The sequence below is a fragment of the Eleutherodactylus coqui genome, chromosome 6 (genome assembly GCF_035609145.1).
Source record: "Eleutherodactylus coqui strain aEleCoq1 chromosome 6, aEleCoq1.hap1, whole genome shotgun sequence".
Classification (NCBI taxonomy): Eukaryota; Metazoa; Chordata; class Amphibia; order Anura; family Eleutherodactylidae; genus Eleutherodactylus; species Eleutherodactylus coqui.
This window is the reverse complement of record NC_089842.1, coordinates 228,151,864-228,174,201: the sequence shown is the minus strand read 5'-3', so window position 1 is coordinate 228,174,201 and position 22,338 is coordinate 228,151,864. Positions and strand designations below refer to the sequence as shown.

Sequence of the window (22,338 nt, the reverse complement as noted above, 5' to 3'; positions counted from 1 at the left end):
CCTCTTCTCTTGCTAGTCTGATGTCGGAGGGCAGCATGGTGTCAGCATCTCCATCTATTAGCTCATTGGAGACGAGAAAAGAGGAAGAGCCCGCTGTAAGTAGCCAATCTAGGCCTGGTGCGGAAGGTGGAAGCGACCAGTGGTAGGAGTTGGGAAGAATGATGTTTCCCCACAATAACTTTCATTTCCCAGGATAAGACTTTGTATTAAAGAGACTCTGTTTCTAAGAGACATTTAACCCCTTCAGTGGCGGGTTTCCTACCACCCTGTCGTGCCCACCAGGGCAGGTTTTTTAAAATGGTCTAATCATTGAATTTCAACTAATTTTGCAGTTGCGTCTCAAGAGCCATAACTTTTTCATTTTTCCATTGACATGGCCATATAAGGGCTTGTTTTTTGCGGGACAAGTTGTAATTTTTTTAAACAGGGGGGAGGAAAAAAAGAAATAGGGAAAAAAGAAAAAAAGGGGCCATGTCATTAAGGGGTTAAATAATACATTAACTTCCTTCTCTGGGTCATTACGACGCATGGATACCACATGTGTGATTGTATTTTTGATTTTTTTACAAAGTAAAGGTAGACAAGTGTTTTTATAATTTTTTTATAATTTTTTTCCTTTTTTTTTTTTTTTGTCCCTTTAGGGGACTTCCACAGGGACCCATCAGGACCCCTGATCACATTCCGGGGGTCCAATGGTGACAGCCCTTTACTTGCTGCAGTGACAGCCCTTTACATGCTGCAGTCACATAGACTGCCGCATCTAAAGGGTTAACACAGCAGAGATCGGAGGTTTTCTCTGATCTCTGCTGTAAGAGCTGGTACCTAGCTGTCCTCTGACAGCCAAGCACCAAGCTCTCCCTGCCACAGAGACCATCGGCTTGCTTCTGACAAGCCGATGGTCTCTATGGCAACCTGTAAACAAAGCAGGAGATTGCCGGCATATTGGCAATATCTTCTGCTGGTTTTTCAAAGCCCTTGCTTAGTTCTCTGTGGGTCTGTGCAGGCAGAGCACACTGTCACAGCTTGTGGCATTGTGCTCTGCAGCTCCCATAGTGATACATAGCCCGGAAATCTTCCAGGCTATGTCGCTATGAGCAGTGGAGCTCGTCCCGGAAAATTTCCGGGCGTGCCACTCAAGGGGTTAATTGTTTTCCCCAGCATTAATTGCTTTTCATGTTTAAGTATGTGCAGGAGGAAGTAAAGGTTCATTGTTATCTCTCATTTGCTCAGGCTCTCTAAGTAATTCATTTAAAGTCATTTATTCCTTGCAATGCATATATATCTAGTTTAAATATATCTAATTTAATTATGCTAATTTAGAAATGCAAATTTTCACAATGCCACCTTGTGCATAAAACCGCATGCATGGTGTGAATGATACATGTATATGACTGGAGGTTTCTTGTGTCTCCCTAAGTCACGCCTTGGTCTTTGCAGCCCGTTCTATCCTGTCTCAGGGGGCGGGGCCTTCCTTTCACCTTCTCACAATCACGGACAGCGGTATTGACTTTAGTTACTGACTGCTCCGCTGATTTTTGTCTCTACACAGAGAGAGTGAAGTTCATACCACTCGTCTCTTGTTTTATTCCTGACAGTCACCCTTTCATGTTTTGTATTGGTAACAGTGTGTTTCCTCCTCAGAAAAGACAGTGATGGTAATTCCACTGATCTTATTTTCCTAGCCTTTGGAGTAAAGAGTTATGTATGAAGCTCCATAGTGATACTAGTCCCCTTGATTTCAGTTCAGCCTAGTAGAATCTTACAAATGTACTTGCAAGTCATAGTATTTACACGCTGTCATGAATAAAAAGCCATATACACAAGGAATGGCACTTCTTTTAGTCATAGTACACTGGGAGTGGGTTTAGCCTAAGACATAGGTGGCCAGGGGTAGGAGTTGTGTTTACAGGTTTCGCCTTGCACACTCCGTGACCGCACAGAGATTTCTTAAGGGAATGGAAGTAATACACTCAAGATGGCGTGACTCCGGATTTATACACTGTTTTGGAGGCGCCGGGGTCAGTTTGTTCTTAAGTATGGGGGACTCTGTAGTGACCTAGTACTTCATCCTGGTCCTCTCCATAAATGTCATACATGTAAGTCTTATGTTGATGCACTGTGCAAAGCTGTTTTGTCATTTCCAGTATGTGTGTTGCACAGCTGCAGCACTTAAGAGGTTAATCTCTGCAAAAATCCTAGGCCTGCATGTAAATGTATCAGTTATGTTATGTCACATGGTATGAGAGAGTGTTTACATGTGAGTGATTGAGAGCAGGAAGGGGCTTCAATCTTTTGGAGTTGCGAGAGTTTAAAGTACAGAGCCACATGAGGGCAGCTTCAGCCTTCATGTGGTGAAGATGGAAGAGGAGGAGAGATTTCCAGTACTGCTTGTGAGCTACATGTAAGGAGAGTGAGCCCCAGGAGAGAGAGAGAGAGAGCACCTGTGAGTACTACTGTGTGTTTCTTCAAGGCCAGTGCAGAGGTACTATCTATCTCTTCTGATTTTCCTACCCGGCCGTCTAAAGTCTGGATCACCTCGTAGAGCTACACTCTGTCACACCCCCGTGTTTCCAAGGCTAGGTGGAGGTTCCCAGAGACCCGTGGTATTTAAGAACTGTCTGTGGCTGAATTACGTATCCGCCGAGGGTCATACCGGTGTGAGTGTTGGAACTGTGGCATCACGCGTGACAATTACCCCCCTGTTATCTAATTTTGTGGGCATTCCCTATCCTTTTATTTTACCTCAGCAGTATAATATATGGCAACCAATCACAGCACAGCTTTCATTTGACCTCAGCAGTATAATAATAATAATAATAAACTTTATTTGTATAGCGCCAACATATAATGCAACCAATCACAGGACAGCTTTCATTTGACCTCAGCAGTATAATATATGGCTAATACACAGTCACAAAGCATTATTCAGCATAGGTGTGATTCCAAGTATTTATGAGTACGTTCTGATATCCTCTTTTCTTACATACAATGTCACGTTTTGTATAGCACGCGTTCTGTATCGGGTACCCAGGCTATATATATATATAAAAATGCACAATCTGTTTGTTTGTTTGTGTCGTATACAAATCCACAGTTCTGCTCTGAATTGAGTGATATTCTGTAATTCTGCATGAGCGTTCTTCAGCACCGGGCGACAAATACTGGCGGGATTAAAAATCGAAAACTCACCAACTTCCCCTGTAATTTTTATTGCCAACAGCAACTAATCATAGTGCGGTGCTGGGCTCATTGTTGTGGCTTACTTTGTATACTCCAGGACTGATATTTATAAAATAGTCTACTATATATTGAATATCTATTTTAACCACATCATCTATTTATCTATCTATCTATCTATCTATCTCATATCTATCTATCTATCTATCTATCTCATATCTATCTATCTATCTATCTCATATCTATCTCACATCTATCTATCTCTCTATCTATATATCTCATATCTATATATCTATCTCATATCTATCTATCTATCTATCTATCTATCTATCTATCTATCTATCTATCTATCTATCTATCTCATATCTATCTATATCAGATCTATCTATCTATTTATCTATCTCACATCTATCTACTATCTATCTATCTCATATCTATCTATCTCATATCTATATATCTCATGTCTATCTATCTATCTATCTATCTTATATCTATCTCATATCTATCTATCTATCTATCTCATATCTATCTATATCAGATCTATCTATCTATTTATCTATCTCACATCTATCTACTATCTATCTATCTCATATCTATCTATCTCATATCTATATATCTCATATCTATCTATCTATCTATCTATCTATCTATCTATCTATCTATCTATCTATCTATCTATCTATCTATCTATCTTATATCTATCTCATATCTATCTATCTATCTATCTATCTATCTTATATCTATCTCATATCTATCTATCTATCTATCTATCTATCTCATATCTATCTATCTATCTATCTCATATCTATATATCTCATATCTATATATCTATCTCATATCTATCTATCTCATATCTATCTATCTATCTATCTATCTATCTATCTATCTATCTATCTATCTATCTATCTATCTATCTATCTATCTATCTATCGTGGCCCAGAGTTAATGGGGCCCCTGCATAATGTTATGTTTGTCTTGTGCAATTGTATTGTCAGTGTCTTCTATGTAGTGTGCATTTGGTATGTGTATTGCACCTCTGCAGCACTGAATAGGTTAGGCCTCATGTCCATGAGCCTGCTCGGTTTTCCCGTGCAGAATCCCGCAGCGGTTTCCACCCGTGCCCGCAGACATGAGGCCTAAAAATACATTTTACTCACCTGTCTGGACGCTGCGGGTTGGTGTTGTGCCATGCGCATGCGCCGTGCTCACTTTTTAAAAATTAATCTCCTGCTCTCCCGCAAATCCGCGGCACAACCACAATGACAGCTGGGGGTGCGCCGCGGCGGGGACGGCTTCCATCGACCTCAATGGAAGTCGTCCCTGAGGGATCCGCAGGAAAATGGAGCATGCTGCGATTCCTTCCCGCGCGTGCAACCCGCACGCCGGAAAGAAAATCACATGCACATACTTTTACCAGCGGAACGCATGCTAATGCATCCCTATGGGCAGCAAGAGGTGCGGATACCCCGCACAGGAGACACGCGCAAATTTTATACGCCTGTGGACATTGGGCCTTAACGTCTGGGTTATGTCTGAGAAATGTATCATGTTGTATGTCGTGACCTTGTGATATATATGTGTTTGCATGGTATGAGAGAAGAGGTAGAGGGGAGCAGTGTTCTTTTGTGTTCTGCTATCCTGCTGGCCAGAGAGCACGATTGAGCAAGTGAAGTTAGTGAGTGAGCCGCACAGACACCAATCGGTCTGTGTGTTTGAAGAATGGACGGAGCTGAGCGATTCCCTACTGCTTGGCCTAGGACTATGCTACCTGAAATGTGCCAGTGCTACCACTAAGCACTGAGTGAGGGAGGGATCGGTGCTTGGTGAAGGAAGGCACAGGAAGCGTGAGTGTGTAATGGTAGAGAGTTGGAGGGAGAGAAAGAGAGTCGCCGAGAGCGAGATCACACAGATAACTAGGACTGTGGATTGTCCGGATTGCCCAAGCATCCTCCCTGTCACACCACCTTCTCCTATTGTATCTGTGCCAATCTACTGTTGAACCGTGGATGTTGTTATCAACTTACAGTAAATAGACATTACCAAACGTTCCCGGTTTGTCCTAAAAGTTGTCACTGTGTGAACTAAGTTAATTTCTACAACAAGTTTCACCGCAGATGATGGAACGGTGGTGTCACAAGTGACAAGAAGATTTAAGGTAATTGCTAGTTAGTTACCCTTTCCCTGTGACCTCTCCCAGCAGTAACTTGGACGGGTCCCGGGCTACCCCCAAGGGAGGAGATGGTAGAGCCACTGTACATAATCAGCCTTATCCACCCCGCCATTTCCACGGCTGTGGGCCCGCTCCTACATAGCGGTGTATGGTATCGATGGTGTCACACATGATAACTATTACCCCAATCATCCTGTTTATCAGCATTCCCTATCCTAGGGGTGTCGAAGGTGGCCTGCAATCCTACTCTGGCCTTGGCTACATGTCATTTCTTAGGGAAGAGAGCTTGGTAAGTGCTGCCGTGACAAGCAATCACTTTACCATCCCAGCTCTCCACGGTTGTCAAGTGTCCGGGGTTTCTCTCTGGGGTGTTGCATATCTATAGATAGATAGATAGATAGATAGATAGATAGATAGATAGATAGATAGATAGATAGATAGATAGATAGATAGATAGATAGATAGATAGATAGATAGATAGATAGATAGATAGATAGATAGATAGATAGATAGATAGATAGATAGATAGATAGATAGATAGATAGATGCATAGAAAGATAGATAGATAGAAATTAGATAGATAGATGTGAGATAGATATTAGATAGCTAAATATGTATTAGATAGATAGAAATGAGATAGATAGATAGATAGATAGATAGATGATAGATAGATAGATAGGAGATAGATAGATAGATAGATAGGAGATAGATAGATAGATAGATATGAGATAGATAGATAGATAGATAGAAATTAGATATATAGATAGATGTGAGATAGATATTAGATAGCTAAATATGTATTAGATAGATAGATAGAAATGAGATAGATAGATAGATGATAGATAGATGATAGATAGATGATAGATAGATGATAGATAGATAGATAGATAGATAGATAGGAGATAGATAGATAGATAGATAGATAGATAGATAGATAGATATGAGATAGATAGATAGGAGATAGATAGATAGATAGATAGATAGATAGATATGAGATAGATAGATAGATAGATAGATAGATAGATAGATAGATATGAGATAGATAGATAGATGCATAGAAAGATAGATAGATAGATAGAAATTAGATATATAGATAGATGTGAGATAGATATTAGATAGCTAAATATGTATTAGATAGATATATAGATAGATAGAAATGAGATAGATAGATAGATAGATAGATAGATGATAGATACCAACAGATATAACAGATATAACAGTGAAGCTGTGGTAATGTATCTGTCTCTCCTGTGAAGCGGTGTGTAATATGATGGCGTTTCAGAGTTGTGTCCGTACATCTCGCCACACAATGTGAGATAATTGGGGCATGTGATCGGCTCACACAGAGCTCTGGCGGAGCGGCAGCGGCATGCTGTTCTGTGGCAGCACCGTGTTATCACGGACGGAGAGATAAATCTGGAGGGTTTTGTTGTGTAAATAATAATTACATTATTGTCACAAACAGAATACATAAATACATAAAGATTTAAAGGGCCCCGCTGACATGAGACGGCGCAAACACCGGTAGACTTATGTCTCCGTATCATGTAAGAAGGAGGCACATGTGACCTCTGTGCAGAGGACTCCATATGGGCAAATGTGACACCTCCTGACCTTGATTGGTGCTTTCGGGGCAGTTTGATGCTATTAGGACATCTGTCAGAACTGCTATCATAGTCAGAGGATCCCTTTAACTGGTTAGGTACACTTACCTGACTCCAGGCGGTAACACCAGGATCAGGAGAGATTCTCTACATGGAAATAAAATTTTACCCTCAGTAGGTTGTACAATCTCTACTCCCAGTTGTTTCACTTACCTTAGTGAGGTCAGTGCCATATTTTCGTGCCAGCTCTTCGAGAGAAAGTTTATGGTCATCCTGCCGAAAATGTTCAAAAATGTTATATTGTTCAAAAAATGGAAAATTACAGGACATATCGCATGAGGTGGATTATACATATCCCATGGAGGTGGATTATACATATCCATAGAGGTGGATTATACATATCGTATGAGGTGGATTATACATATCACATAGAGGTCGATTATACATATTGTATGAGGTGGATTATACATATCCCATAGAGGTGGATTATACATAGTGCATGAGGTGGATTATACATATCCATAGACGTAGATTATACATATCGCATGAGGTGGATTATACATATCCCATAGAGGTGGATTACACATATTGCATGAGGTGGATTATACATATCCCATAGAGGTGGATTATACATATCCATAGACGTGGATTATACATATCGCATGAGGTGGATTATACATATCCCATAGAGGTGGATTATACATATCCATAGACGTGGATTATACATATCATATGAGGTGGATTATACATATCGCATGAGGTGGATTATACATATCGTATGAGGTGGATTATATTCATCACAGAGAAGCGGACTACATGTATTAAAAGGATTAGGAGTACACATATCTCATGAAGTAGATTGCATATCATATGAGGTGGATTACACATATTACAAGAGGTGTGTTATAAACATGACATAGAAGCAGACTACATGTGTTTAAGGGATCAGGAGTACACATATCACAGGAAGTGAATTATACATATCGTATCTAGTACACAAACCAAATAGAGCTGGATTACACATATCACATGACGAGGAGTAGACATATAGCATGAGGTAGATTATACATATGACATAGAAGCAGACTACATGTACTAAAGGGATTAAGAGTACACATATCACATGAGGTGGAGTACATGTATCATATGGAATAAGAGTATACATATAACATAGAGGTGGATTATAAATATCATATCTAGTGCACATATCAAATACAGGTGGACTGCGTATCACATGATGTGGAGTACACATATCGCATGAGCTAGATTACTTGGAGGTGGAGTACACATCTCACATTGAAGTTGAGTTTACATATCAGAGCTTAAACAGATGGCCGTGATATGCTGCGATTTTGCACACAGGAAGCTCTAGCGCGCATAACACGCAGAACTGAACCCATTGGTTTCGATGGGTTCATTCTCACACCTTTTTTTTTGCGACCGTTGTTTTCATGGGCGCAAAAAAATAGGGCCTTCCCTATCCTGTGCGTGTTTGCGCACCAAAGAGCCCCATAGAGGTATATGGGAAGTGCGCAAACACGCACATCTTCCCACGCGGGTATGTGCTGAACGCAGGAAATACCTGTAATCACTGACACCTCGTTAGGCAAATTAGCCCTTTAAATCAGGGCGGGGTGATTCTCCCACCTCTGCGTGAACAAGCAGTGCCTTCCTAAATATGTTCTGTATTTCTGCAGGCACGAGTGCAAAATACACGTATTCACTGCGCAATAAAATGTGCAGCAGCGAGCGCATTACGTTACACGCTCCTCTGCGGAGGCCTTCATATGGACGTGTAGTTCACAGATCACAGAGATCTGGTGTATACATATTACATGGAGTTTGAGTACACGTATGACATGAAGGGAGAATACACGTATAACAAGGAACTGGAGTACAAATATTACATGCAGGTAGATTACACATATGGCAGTAAGGGCTTAAACAGATGGACGCATGGGCTAATACGCTCGCTGCTACACAGTGTATTTGCGCATGAACAAGTTTAAAAGCTTTTTTTTTTTTAACCTTTCAAACTTTGAGCTACTTCAAGCAAATCCTACTTTTTTGGCATGTATAATGCATGTGCAAAAACTATTCATAGGAACAGACCCATTGGGCTCTATTCCTTGTGTTTTGTGCATGAATACAGTAGTCTGACAAGGCCGTTAGGTGAAATACAAATATCACATGGATGTAGATTACACATAGGACATAGAGGTGGAGTACACATATCACATGGATGTAGATTACACATAGGACATAGAGGGGGAGTACACATATCACATGGATGTAGATTACACATAGGACATAGAGGTGGAGTACACATATCACATGGATGTAGATTACACATAGGACATAGAGGTGGAGTACACATATCACATGGATGTAGATTACACATAGGATATAGAGGTGGAGTACACATATCACATGGATGTAGATTACACATAGGACATAGAGGTGGAGTACACATATCACAGGGATGTAGATTACACATAGGACATAGAGATGGAGTACACATCACATGGATGTAGATTACACATAGGACATAGAGGGGGAGTACACATATCACATGGATGTAGATTACACATAGGACATAGAGGTGGAGTACACATATCACATGGATGTAGATTACACATAGGACATAGAGGTGGAGTACACATATCACATGGATGTAGATTACACATATGACATAGAGGGGGAGTACACATCACATGGATGTAGATTACACATATAACATAGAGAAGGAGTACACATATCACATGGATGTAGATTACACATATGACATAGAGGGGGAGTATACATATTACATGGATGTAGATTACACATAGGACATAGAGGTGGAGTACACATATCACATGGATGAAGATTACACATAGGACATAGAGATGGAGTACATATATCACATGGATGTAGATTACACATAGGACATAGAGGTGGAGTACACATATCACATGGATGTAGATTACACATAGGACATAGAGGTGGAGTACACATATCACATGGATATAGATTACACATATGACATAGAGGGGGAGTACACATATCACAGGGATGTAGATTACACATAGGACATAGAGGTGGAGTACACATATCACATGGATATAGATTACACATATGACATAGAGGGGGAGTACACATATCACAGGGATGTAGATTACACATAGGACATAGAGGGGGAGTACACATATCACAGGGATGTAGATTACACATAGGACATAGAGGGGGAGTACACATATCACATGGATATAGATTACACATATGACATAGAGGGGGAGTACACATATCACAGGGATGTAGATTACACATAGGACATAGAGGTGGAGTACACATATCACATGGATGTAGATTACACATAGGACATAGAGGTGGAGTACACATATCACATGGATGTAGATTACACATATGACATAGAGATGGAGTACACATATCACATGGATGTAGATTACACATAGGACATAGAGGTGGAGTACACATATCACATGGATGTAGATTACACATATGACATAGAGGTGGAGTACACATATCACATGGATGTAGATTACACATAGGACATAGAGATGGAGTACACATATCACATGGATGTAGATTACACATATAACATAGAGATGGAGTACACATATCACATGGATATAGATTACACATAGGACATAGAGGTGGAGTACACATATCACATGACTGTAGATTACACATAGGACATAGAGGTGGAGTACACATATCACATGGATGTAGATTACACATATAACATAGAGATGGAGTACACATATCACATGGATGTAGATTACACATATAACATAGAGGGGGAGTACACATATCACATGGATGTAGATTACACATATAACAGAGAAAGAGTACACATATCACATGGATGTAGATTACACATAGGACATAGAGGTGGAGTACACATATCACATGGATGTAGATTACACATATGACATAGAGATGGAGTACACATATCACATGGATGTAGATTACACATATGACATAGAGGTGGAGTACACATATCACATGAATATAGATTACACATAGGACATAGAGGGGGAGTACACATATCACATGGATGTAGATTACACATATGACATAGAGGTGGAGTACACATATCACATGAATATAGATTACACATAGGACATAGAGGTGGAGTACACATATCACATGACTGTAGATTACACATATAACATAGAGATGGAGTACACATATCACATGGATGTAGATTACACATAGGACATAGAGGTGGAGTACACATATCACATGGATGTAGATTACACATAGGACATAGAGGTGGAGTACACATATCACATGGATGTAGATTACACATAGGACATAGAGGTGGAGTACACATATCACATGGATGTAGTTACACATAGGACATAGAGGTGGAGTACACATATCACAGGGATGTAGATTACACATAGGACATAGAGGGGGAGTACACATATCACATGGATGTAGATTACACGTAGGACATAGAGGTGGAGTACACATATCACATGGATGTAGATTACACATAGGACATAGAGGTGGAGTACACATATCACAGGGATGTAGATTACACATATGACATAGAGGTGGAGTACACATATCACATGACTGTAGATTACACATAGGACATAGAGTTGGAGTACACATATCACATGACTGTATATTACACATAGGACATAGAGGTAGGGTACACATATTACATGGCACTACAGTACACATATTCCTAAAGGAAAAATCCACCATTATATAGCCCTAGTAGTATATTTCTGTTGAGCTGCTCCTCGGCTTCTTTCATACATAGTATACAGCACTAATAACTAATGTTACAACCATTCTCCTGTTCATTAAAATTCAAAACTGCAGTACCAAAGATTACCACCGGAAGCAGTACAAGCTCCTACACTAAACGGTACAATAACATACCACCACTCAGATGCTTGTGTATCGCTCACCATAGTAACTTCCTTCTTGAGCTCATCCATTTCCTTCTCTTTCTGCTTCTTCTTGCCCCCGCCATTGTCTGCGTTGGTTGCAGCGGGCGAATACTCCCGGCCCTCCTGCAAAGTGACATGATAGAAGATGGGTGATGGTATTTATTGTGAGGACCCCCATAAACTGCAGATGATGGCGGCAGGATAACATGTATTATGAGGGCGGCTTCATATGAGCACATGCACAAATACGCTCGCCGCAGGACAGAGTATCTGCGTATGAACGAGGTCTGCAATCAGGGTGTTGCACGCATGTCTGTGCATGTTCTCGCACGCAGGGCCAGTTCACACACACGTGTGACACATCCTTTCTGTGGAACTGAAAGGCTATTAAGCCTAACAAGGTCCAGCTGTGCTCTTTTTCCTGTACCTTGCACAGTGTCACACCCTTCCCGTTGCGTATTTTCCAACCCGCCATAGACTTCTATGGCAGTTTCGATGTGCAGAACGCAGGAAAATAGAGCAGGTCCTACTTTTTTCGCGCAAATCAATAGGTTCTATTCTGTGTTTAACGTGCACAGATTTTGCGTACACAAAAATGTGCACAAGCACGCTGGCGTTGGGAGGCCCTGGTAGTCAAAGACTTTGTAAGTATATACATAAACACACTAGAACATGCCCAGGTTATACCAGCTATTCATATAATTATATACATGAGATACCAAGGTTATACCAGCATGCTCCATATGACTATATACAGGAGATGTATAACTTATACCAGCTATACATATATAATTATATACAGGAGATGCCCAGGTTATACCAGCATGCTCCATATCACTATATATAGGAGATGTATAACTTATACCAACTGTACATATATAATTATATACAGGGGATACCCAGGTTATACCAGCATGCTCCATATCACTATATACTGGAGATGTATAACTTATACAATCTGTACATATATAATTATACACAGGAGATGCCCAGGTCATACCAGCATGGTCCATATAACTATATACAGAAGATGTATAATTTATACCAGCTGTACATATATAATTATACACAGGAGATGCCCAGATTGTACCAGCATGCTCCATATAACTATATACAGAAGATGTATAATTTATACCAGCTGTACATATATAATTATACACAGGAGATGCCCAGATTGTACCAGCATGCTCCATATAACTATATACAGAAGATGTATAATTTATACCAGCTGTACATATATAATTATACACAGGAGATGCCCAGATTGTACCAGCATGCTCCATATAACTATATACAGAAGATGTATAATTTATACCAGCTGTACATATATAATTATACACAGGAGATGCCCAGATTGTACCAGCATGCTCCATATCACTATATACAGGAGATGTATAACTTATACCAGCTGTACATATATAATTACATACAGGAGATACCCAGGTTATACCAGCCGGCTCTATATCACTATATACAGGAGATGTATAATTTATACTAGTTGTACATATATAATTATATACAGGAATTACCCAGGTTATACCAGCATGCTCCATATCATTAATACAGGGAGATGTATAACTTATACCAGCTGTACATATATAATTATATACAGGAGATATGCAAGTTATACTAGCATGCTCCATATCACTATATACAGGAGATGTATAACTTATACCAGCTATACATATATAATTATATACAGGAAATGCCCAGGTTATACCAGCATGCTCCATATCATTATATACAGGAGATGTCTAGCTTATACCAGCTGTACATATATAATTATATACAGAAGATACCCAGGTTATACCAGCATGCTCCATATCACTGTAAACTGGAAATGTATAACTTATACCAGCTGTACATATATAATTATATACAGGAGATGCCCAGGTTATACCAGCATGCTCCATATCACTATATATAGGAAGATGTATAACTTATACCAGCTGTACATATATAATTACATATAGGAGATCCAGGTTATACCAGCATGCTCCATATCACTATATACAGGAGATGTATAACTTATACCAGCTGTACATATATAATTATATACAGGAGATACCCAGGTTATACCAGCATGGTCCATATCACTATATACTGGAGATGTATAACTTATACCAGCTGTACATATATAATTATATACAGGAGATACCCAGGTTATACCAGCATGCTCCATATCACTATATACAGGAGATGTATAACTTATACCAGCTGTACATATATAATTATATACAGGAGATACCCAGGTTATACCAGCATGGTCCATATCACTATATACTGGAGATGTATAACTTATACCAGCTGTACATATATAATTATATACAGGAGATACCCAGGTTATACCAGCATGCTCCATATCACTATATACAGGAGATGTATAACTTATACCAGCTGTACATATATAATTATATACAGGAGATACCCAGGTTATACCAGCATGGTCCATATCACTATATACTGGAGATGTATAACTTATACCAGCTGTACGTTTATAATTACATACAGCAGATACCCAGGTTATACCAGAATGCTATCACTATATACAGGGAGATGTATACCTTATACTAGCTGTACATATATCATTACAAGCAGCAGATACCCAGGTTATACCAGAATGCTATCACTAGATACAGGGAGATGTATACCTTATACTAGCTGTACATATATCATTACATGCAGCAGATACCCATGTCACTATATACAGAACATGTATTACTAACAGTTGTTATTTGGTTTGGCTATTTTAAGTCTGATGGAAATAACTCCCATCTCCTGGGTGAACAGTTGCACCTCTAGTTCATGCCCTGAGGTCGGTTCACTCCTCTGACCTCCAGTTCTAATTCCACAAGGACGGCCTGTTCTGTGAGAATACGGCTTGTTGTTGGACTGAAATAGTTTGAGATGGAGGGATTAGTTATGAGAAGAGGGCGATCACCTCCATGCATCTGTAAGCACCAAAATATTCAAAAAAGACAAGTTTAAAGTGTGAACGGGGTATAATAAGGGTTTTATTGTGGAGAGCTGGTGTCATTTACTCAGGTCCGGAGGCCTGGTATGATGTAGTCTCCTGCATTGTGTCCCACATATATTCTGAATATCGCCCTAGGATCCATCAGAAATTCCATGTTTTTCCTACATTTTTTAAAGTTGCACTGATGACAACTGCCTCGAGCTGTTGGCCCCATATGAATAAGTATAGGACAATCATGGAGAACCCTTAAGCAGTAGTATGCCATCCATTAGGGATGGTAACTGCTATTGTAAGGGCTGAAGAACACACAGGAGGTCATCAATAAGATCCCAAGTTTGGACCATAGATGAGGTTTGGTCCTGATTTGGCATTTTCCAGTATTGAATATTGGCCATTAAAAGGGTTTTCCCACCAGATACATCAACAACATCTCCATAGTATATGGAATACATTTCCAACAGTTGAGGTCCAACCACTGATGCTGATGTTGGCCTGTTACAGTCAATGGGCCAACCAGTTTTCCTGAGTAAGGTTGGTAAAGCTAAAGTTTTATAGAGCTTGGAGGAAAGGCGGAAGATCATCTATAGGGATCTCAAGTAATGTCTTAAGAACTTGGACCATAAATGAGTTTTGGTCCTGATCTGGCAATTTCTAGTATCAAAATATTGGGCAATTAAAGGATTTTCCCACCAAATACATCAATGACATCTCCATAAGATAAGTAATATTGTAAATTTTCAACTGGTTGATGTCCAACCACTAATATTCTCAAAACTAAGTGTGTATGGAGCTCTTCTAATCTCAGGAGACATGATGTTGGCCTGTTACAGTCAATGGGCCAACTAGTTGGGTAAAGTTGGGTTTGGCTGAAGCTGTATGGAGTCTGGAAAAAAAGGCAGGGGGTCATCTATAGGGATCCTAAGTCACCTTTTAGGTTGCTCTCACACAGCCCACTTTTTACCGCAATTAGCGCGGCATTTCAAACGCGGTACAACGCTTCCATTGATTTCAATGGGATCTTTGCAGACCAGAGCTTGACTGCAGCATTTCTAACACCGCGTTCGAGCGCTGTATGTTTTATTTTTGTGCCTTTTAGTGCTTCTAAACGCACCTCATCACCCATCACAATGATGTCAAACGCTGTAGCATGCGTTCAAAAACACCGCGATTTCGGGCGCAAGTCTTGTAAACATATGTGTGAGAGTGGCCTTGAAACTTGGACCATACATGAGTTTTGGTCCTGGTCTGATTCCAGCATCAAAATACTGGCTATTAAAAGGAGGTTCCCGATGACCTCTCTGTAGCATATGCAATACATTTCCAACTAGTTGAGGTCCAACCACTGAAACTCCCACCGTGCTTTAGAACTAAGTGCCTGTGAAGCTCTTCCAAGCTTGAGAGGCATGATGTTGGCCCATTACAGTCAATGGACTGACCAACTGTATCCTGAGTAAGGTTGGTGAGGCTGAAGTTGTATGGAGCTTGAAGGAAAGGTGGGAGGTCATCTATAGGGATCTCAAGTAATGTCTTAAATACTTGGACCATGGATGAGTTTTGGTCCTGTAGTATATGCAATACATTTCCAACTAGTTGAGGTCCAACCACTGAAACTCCCACCGTGCTTTAGAACTAAGTGCCTGTGAAGCTCTTCCAAGCTTGAGAGGCATGATGTTGGCCCATTACAGTCAATGGACTGAACAACTGTATCCTGAGTAAGGTTGGTGGGGCTGAAGTTGTATGGAGCTTGAAGGAAAGGTGGGAGGTCATCTATAGGGATCTCAAGTAATGTCTTAAATACTTGGACCATGGAGGAGTTTTGGTCCTGATTTGTCATTTTCCACCATCAGAATACTGCTCATTAAATGGGGCTTTCCACCAGATTCATCAATGACATCTCCATAGTATATGGAATACATTTCCAACTAGTTGAGGTCCAACCACTGATACTCCCACTGCGTCTTAAAACTAAGTGCCGGTGAAGCTCTTCCAAGCTTGGGAGGCATGATGTTGGCCCATTACAGTCAATGGGTCAATTGGTTGACTCCTGAATAAATTTCAGTGTGACTGAAGTTATATGAAGCTTGAAGTAAAGGCAGGAGGACATCTATGGGGATCTTAAGTCACCTCCTAAAGACTTGGACCATAGATGAGTTTTGGTCCTGGTCTGGAATTTTTCAGTATCAAAATACTGGCCATCAAAAGGGGTGTCCGGCCAGATACATTAGTGACGTCTTTGTAGTATATTGAATACATTTTTAGAGTTGAGGTCCAACCAATGATGCTCTCACTAATATTAAGTGTCCATGAAACTCTTTCAAGCTCCGTAGATATGATATTACCCCATTAGAGCCAATGGGCCAACCAAGGTTGAAGTTTTATGGAGCTTTGAGAAGCACCCTGGTCACTTTGTTTTGGGCATCCCAGTGGTCGTACTCTAAAAGAGCAGACATTTTTTGCATGGCCTACATATGCATCATGTGTATGTGGTGAGAAGGCCTCTTATATATAGCATTTTTATATTTTGCGCTATATACTATGTGAAGTAGTCATGGAAAGCTTTCTCTAGAGGAGCCATAAATTCCTTAACCCATAAATCCCCTTTATCTTCATCCAGGCTGGTTGGGGGTTCTGCCATTGGGAGGATACAGGAATTATGTCTGCTTAGCATATGTGGTGCGTTAACCATTGAAATGCCTGTTTAATGCTTCACAAGAACATTCTAGTGAGATAATGTGCAGAAAGTTCTACAGATAATCACAGTAGAATTCAGTCATAGTCTACACATGAGACACTACAAGCTCCATCATGACCCGACCACAAGCCATGACTCTCATAGTCTATACATAGAACCAAAGAACATCCTCTGAACATTACTCTATGATACTCTGTGCAAAGAACACAAATCTCCTGGTAGCCATTGGTAACAGTCAGTAACGTTGGCACCGTACTGTACATTCTAAAGACTTAACCAAGCTTCTATAATGCAGGGGCACAATAGTCAATGAAAAACCTCCCCAAATGCAACTCAATAGAGGGAGCTGTGCAGAGTCTGAACAGGGATTGGAATGTTGAGAGATTTCAGCTCTGAAGCCTACAGAATAGTGAGTGCAACTCTGGTGTATGATACAGGATATAACTCAGGATCAGTACAGAATAGGTAATGCATTGTCTGAACATAGTGACTCCACCAGCAGAATAGTGAGTGCAGCTCTGGAGTATAATACAGGATAAGTACTGTATGAATATAGTGACTCCACCAGCAGAATGGTGAGTGCAGCTCTGGAGTATAATACAGGATGAAACTCAGGATCAGTACAGGATAAGTAATGTATGTACACAGTGACTCCACCAGCAGAATAGTGAGTGCAGCTCTGGAGTATAATACAGGATGTAACTCAGGAGCAGTACAGGATAATGTATGTACACAGTGACACTACCAGCAGAATAGTGAGTGCTGCTCTGGAGTATAATACAGGATGTAACTCAGAATCAGTACAGGATAAGTAATGTATGTACACAGTGACTCCATCAGCAGAATGGTGAGTGCAGCTCTGGAGTATAATACAGGATGAAACTCAGGATCAGTACAGGATAAGTAATGTATGTACGCAGTGACTCCACCAGCAGAATAGGGAGTGCAGCTCTGGGGTAGAATACATGATGTAACTCAGGATCAGTACAGGATAAGTAATGTATGTACACAGTGACTCCACCAGCAGAACAGGGAGTGCAGCTCTGGGGTATAATACATGATGTAACTCAGGATCAGTACAGGATAAGTAATGTATGTACACAGTGACTCCACCAGCAGAATAGTGAGTGCAGCTCTGGAGTATAATACATGATGTAACTCAGGATCAGTACAGGATAAGTAATGCATGTACACATTGACTCCATTAGCAGAATGGTGAGTGCAGCTCTGGAGTATAATACAGGATGTAACTCAGGATCAGTACAGGATAAGTAATGTATGTACACAGTGACTCCATCAGACAACTAGTGAGTGCAGCCCTGGAGTAAAATACAATATAAGTAATGTATGTATATAGTGACTCCACCAACAGAATAGTGAGTGCAGCTCTAGAGTATAATACAGGATGTAACTCAGGAGCAGTACAGGATAATGTATGTACACTGACACTACCAGCAGAATAGTGAGTGCAGCTCTGCAGTATAATACAGGGTGTAACTCAGGATCAGTACAAGATAAGTAATGAATGTACACAGTGACTCCACCAGCAGAATAGTGAGTGCAGCTCTGGAGTATAATACAGGATGTAACTCAGGATCAGTACAGGATAAGTAATGTATGCACACAGTGATTCCACCAGCAGAATAGTGAGTGCAGCTCTGGAGTATAATACAGGATGTAACTTAGGATCAGTACAGGATAAGTAATGTATGTACACAGTGACTCCACCAGCAGAATAGTGAGTGCAGCTCGGCAGTATAATACAGGGTGTAACTCAGGATCAGTACAAGATAAGTAATGAATGTACACAGTGACTCCACCAGCAGAATAGTGAGTGCAGCTCTGGAGTATAATACAGGATGTAACTCAGGATCAGTACAGGATAAGTAATGTATGCACACAGTGACTCCACCAGCAGAATAGTGAGTGCAGCTCTGGAGTATAATACAGGATGTAACTCAGGATCAGTACAGGATAAGTAATGTATGCACACAGTGACTCCACCAGCAGAATAGTGAGTGCAGCTCTGGAGTATAATACAGGATGTAACTCAGGATCAGTACAGGATAAGTAATATTGTGTGTACATCATGCAGCTGCCACTTACTGTAATTTGGTTGTATATAGATGATAAACTGTGTCAGGCAATGTGAAGTCAGGTAGGGTCCTTCACACTTGTGTAAAATACAGTAGAGACATTTTCTTGGAATATCTGGGTGACATTTGCTGCACTAAAGATGGAAAGATATCTCTACACAGACTTCTATCAGCTCTATTCTTAAAGGTACACAATAGATCTCCCATAATACATCTTAAAGATGATAGAAAAATAGACCCTCTGGTGCATTGTCTATCTGCTGCACCTACAGATACAGACGACTGTCCCCAATGTACAGAAATGCAAACAGTGACACCCCACCTGCACATATACAGTTTACTTAGTCCTGCTCCAGATTATTATCATTACAAAGAAATCTAAAATTGCCTATCTACCTATCTATCTCATATCTATCTATCTATCTCATATCAATCTATCTATCTATCTATCTAATATCTATCTATCTATCTACCTATCTATCTCATATCTATCTATCTATCTATCTATCTCATATCTATCTATCTATCTATCTATCTCATATCTATCGATCTATCTATCTATCTCATATCTATCTATCTATCTATCTCATATCTATCTATCTATGTCATATCTATCTATCTATCTATCTATCTATCTATCTATCTATCTATCTCCTATCTATCTATCTATCTATCCATCTATCTATCTATCTTCTATCTATCTATCTATCTCCTATCTATCTATCTATCTATCTCATATCTATTTATCTATCTATCTATCTCATATCTATCTATCTATCTATCTCATATCTATCTATCTATCTATCTATCTATCTATCTATCTCCTATCTATCTATCTATCTCCTATCTATCTATCATCAATCTATCTATCTATCCATCTATCTATCTATCTTCTATCTATCTCTCTATCTATCTATCTTCTATCTATCTATCTACCTATCTATCTATCTATCTATCTCCTATCTATCTATCTATCCATCTATATCATATCTATCTATCTATCTATCTATCTATCTATCTATCTATCTATCTATCTATCTATCTATCTATCTATCTATCTATCTCCTATCTCTCTCTCTCCTATCTATCTATCTATCTATCTATCTATCTATCTATCTATCTATCTCATATCTATCTATCTATCCATCTATATCATATCTATCTATATCTCTATTATCTATCTATCTATCTATCTATCTATCTATCTATCTATCTATCTATCTATCTATCTATCTCTCTCATATCTATCTATCTATCTATCTCATATCTATCTATCTATCTATCTATCTATCTATCTCATATCTATCTATCCATCTATATCATATCTATCTATCTCTCTATTATCTATCTATCTATCTCTCTCATATCTATCTATCTATCTATCTATCTATCTATCTATCTATCTATCTATCTATCTCCTATCTATCTATCTATCTATCTATCTATCTATCTATCTATCTATCTATCTATCTATCTATCTACCTATCTATCTCATATCTATCTATCTCATATCTATCTATCAATCTATCTATCTATCTATCTATCTATCTATCTATCTATCTATCTATATCTCATATCTATCTATATCTCATATCTATCTATCTATCTATCTATCTATCTATCTATCTATCTATCTATCTATCTATCTATCTATCTATCCATACATGAATATATTTTTGGCAGGTCCCCCACAGCGGTACACATATACCCACGGCATCTTACTCACCCCTCTACCCATCTTCGTCCCACGTCCTGTGGAATTTACAGATGGGAATTTGTGACCCTAAAATAAAATATATATAAAAAAAGGAGAAAGGAAAATCCCAAATAACGGAGAATTAGGTAATTCTTTCTTTAAATAGCAGCCGGTGTGTGTATCTCCTTCTCAGGAAAGAAGCACTTGTTGAAACTGGAGCTGGTTTGGGGACAAACTCCTCCCCCCGGGGGGGACCCGGGACCCTCCTCTTGCCCCCTTGGATTCTGGTGCCAGATGAAAAAAAAGTTTGGCTGCATCTAAAGTCCATCTGAGTCTGGGGTCAATTCCAAAACAAGCGCCCATCCCCCCTGGCCCCCATACCCACCCTGCTTGAGTCCCTTCCAATGCCCGTCTCCTCGTCTTCCTCCTGTATGTCACATTCAATCCTTTCTTTCCTCTATTCTACGATTGTCTCCCGTCTGCTCCCCTCCCCTTTCCTTGTTGTCCTTATTTCTAAATTTATCTTCCTTTTCCTTGGATCATCCCTCGCTTCTCTCCTCGCTCGTCTCTGTCCTCATTTTTTTCTTTAATTGCTCATTTTTTATGTAGACCCTTATGGATCATTCTACTTACATTCATTGCATATCTCCTGGCGTCTCGGAGTAACCCTTCACTACCCGTTCCCTTACCTCCGTATTGGAGCTACTGTATAAAACACAAAAGGATGATGTTACTTAAATGTCAATTCCCTATAATGATGTTATGATCTTCAACCCTTGGATTTTAATGAGAACTGTTGTAATACTTCATTTCCCCAGTGGAGGCGCTGTAGGAGAATTAAATACAGTACTTGCTTTCAGATTCCCTTATAGAATACAGCCAGGAGTCCCAGCAGCAGGACACCCTGTGATCAGTTTATTGTCGGGAGAGCTAATGCCCTTAAGGACAGGCCACTAATAGTAAATCCATGGGGGTCTGCCATCCCGGATCCATCTGATCAGCTGTTCACTGGA

General features: G+C 39.8%; 1 protein-coding gene across 1 annotated transcript in view; it reads right to left on the bottom strand.

The window, feature by feature from the left end:
* Positions 1–21,727, bottom strand: part of LOC136633357 (sodium/potassium-transporting ATPase subunit alpha-2) — a 52,351-nt gene extending 30,624 nt beyond the window's left edge. Inside the window, exons 1-4 of the mRNA XM_066609035.1 lie at positions 21,711–21,727; positions 21,356–21,412; positions 11,883–11,987; positions 7,165–7,224 (exon numbers count right to left, since the gene is read on the bottom strand). Coding sequence (XP_066465132.1) covers positions 7,165–7,224; positions 11,883–11,987; positions 21,356–21,367 — 177 coding nt within the window. The 5' untranslated portion in view covers positions 21,368–21,412; positions 21,711–21,727. The remainder of the gene's footprint in view (positions 1–7,164; positions 7,225–11,882; positions 11,988–21,355; positions 21,413–21,710) is intronic.
* Between the last annotated feature and the right edge of the window lie 611 nt (positions 21,728–22,338).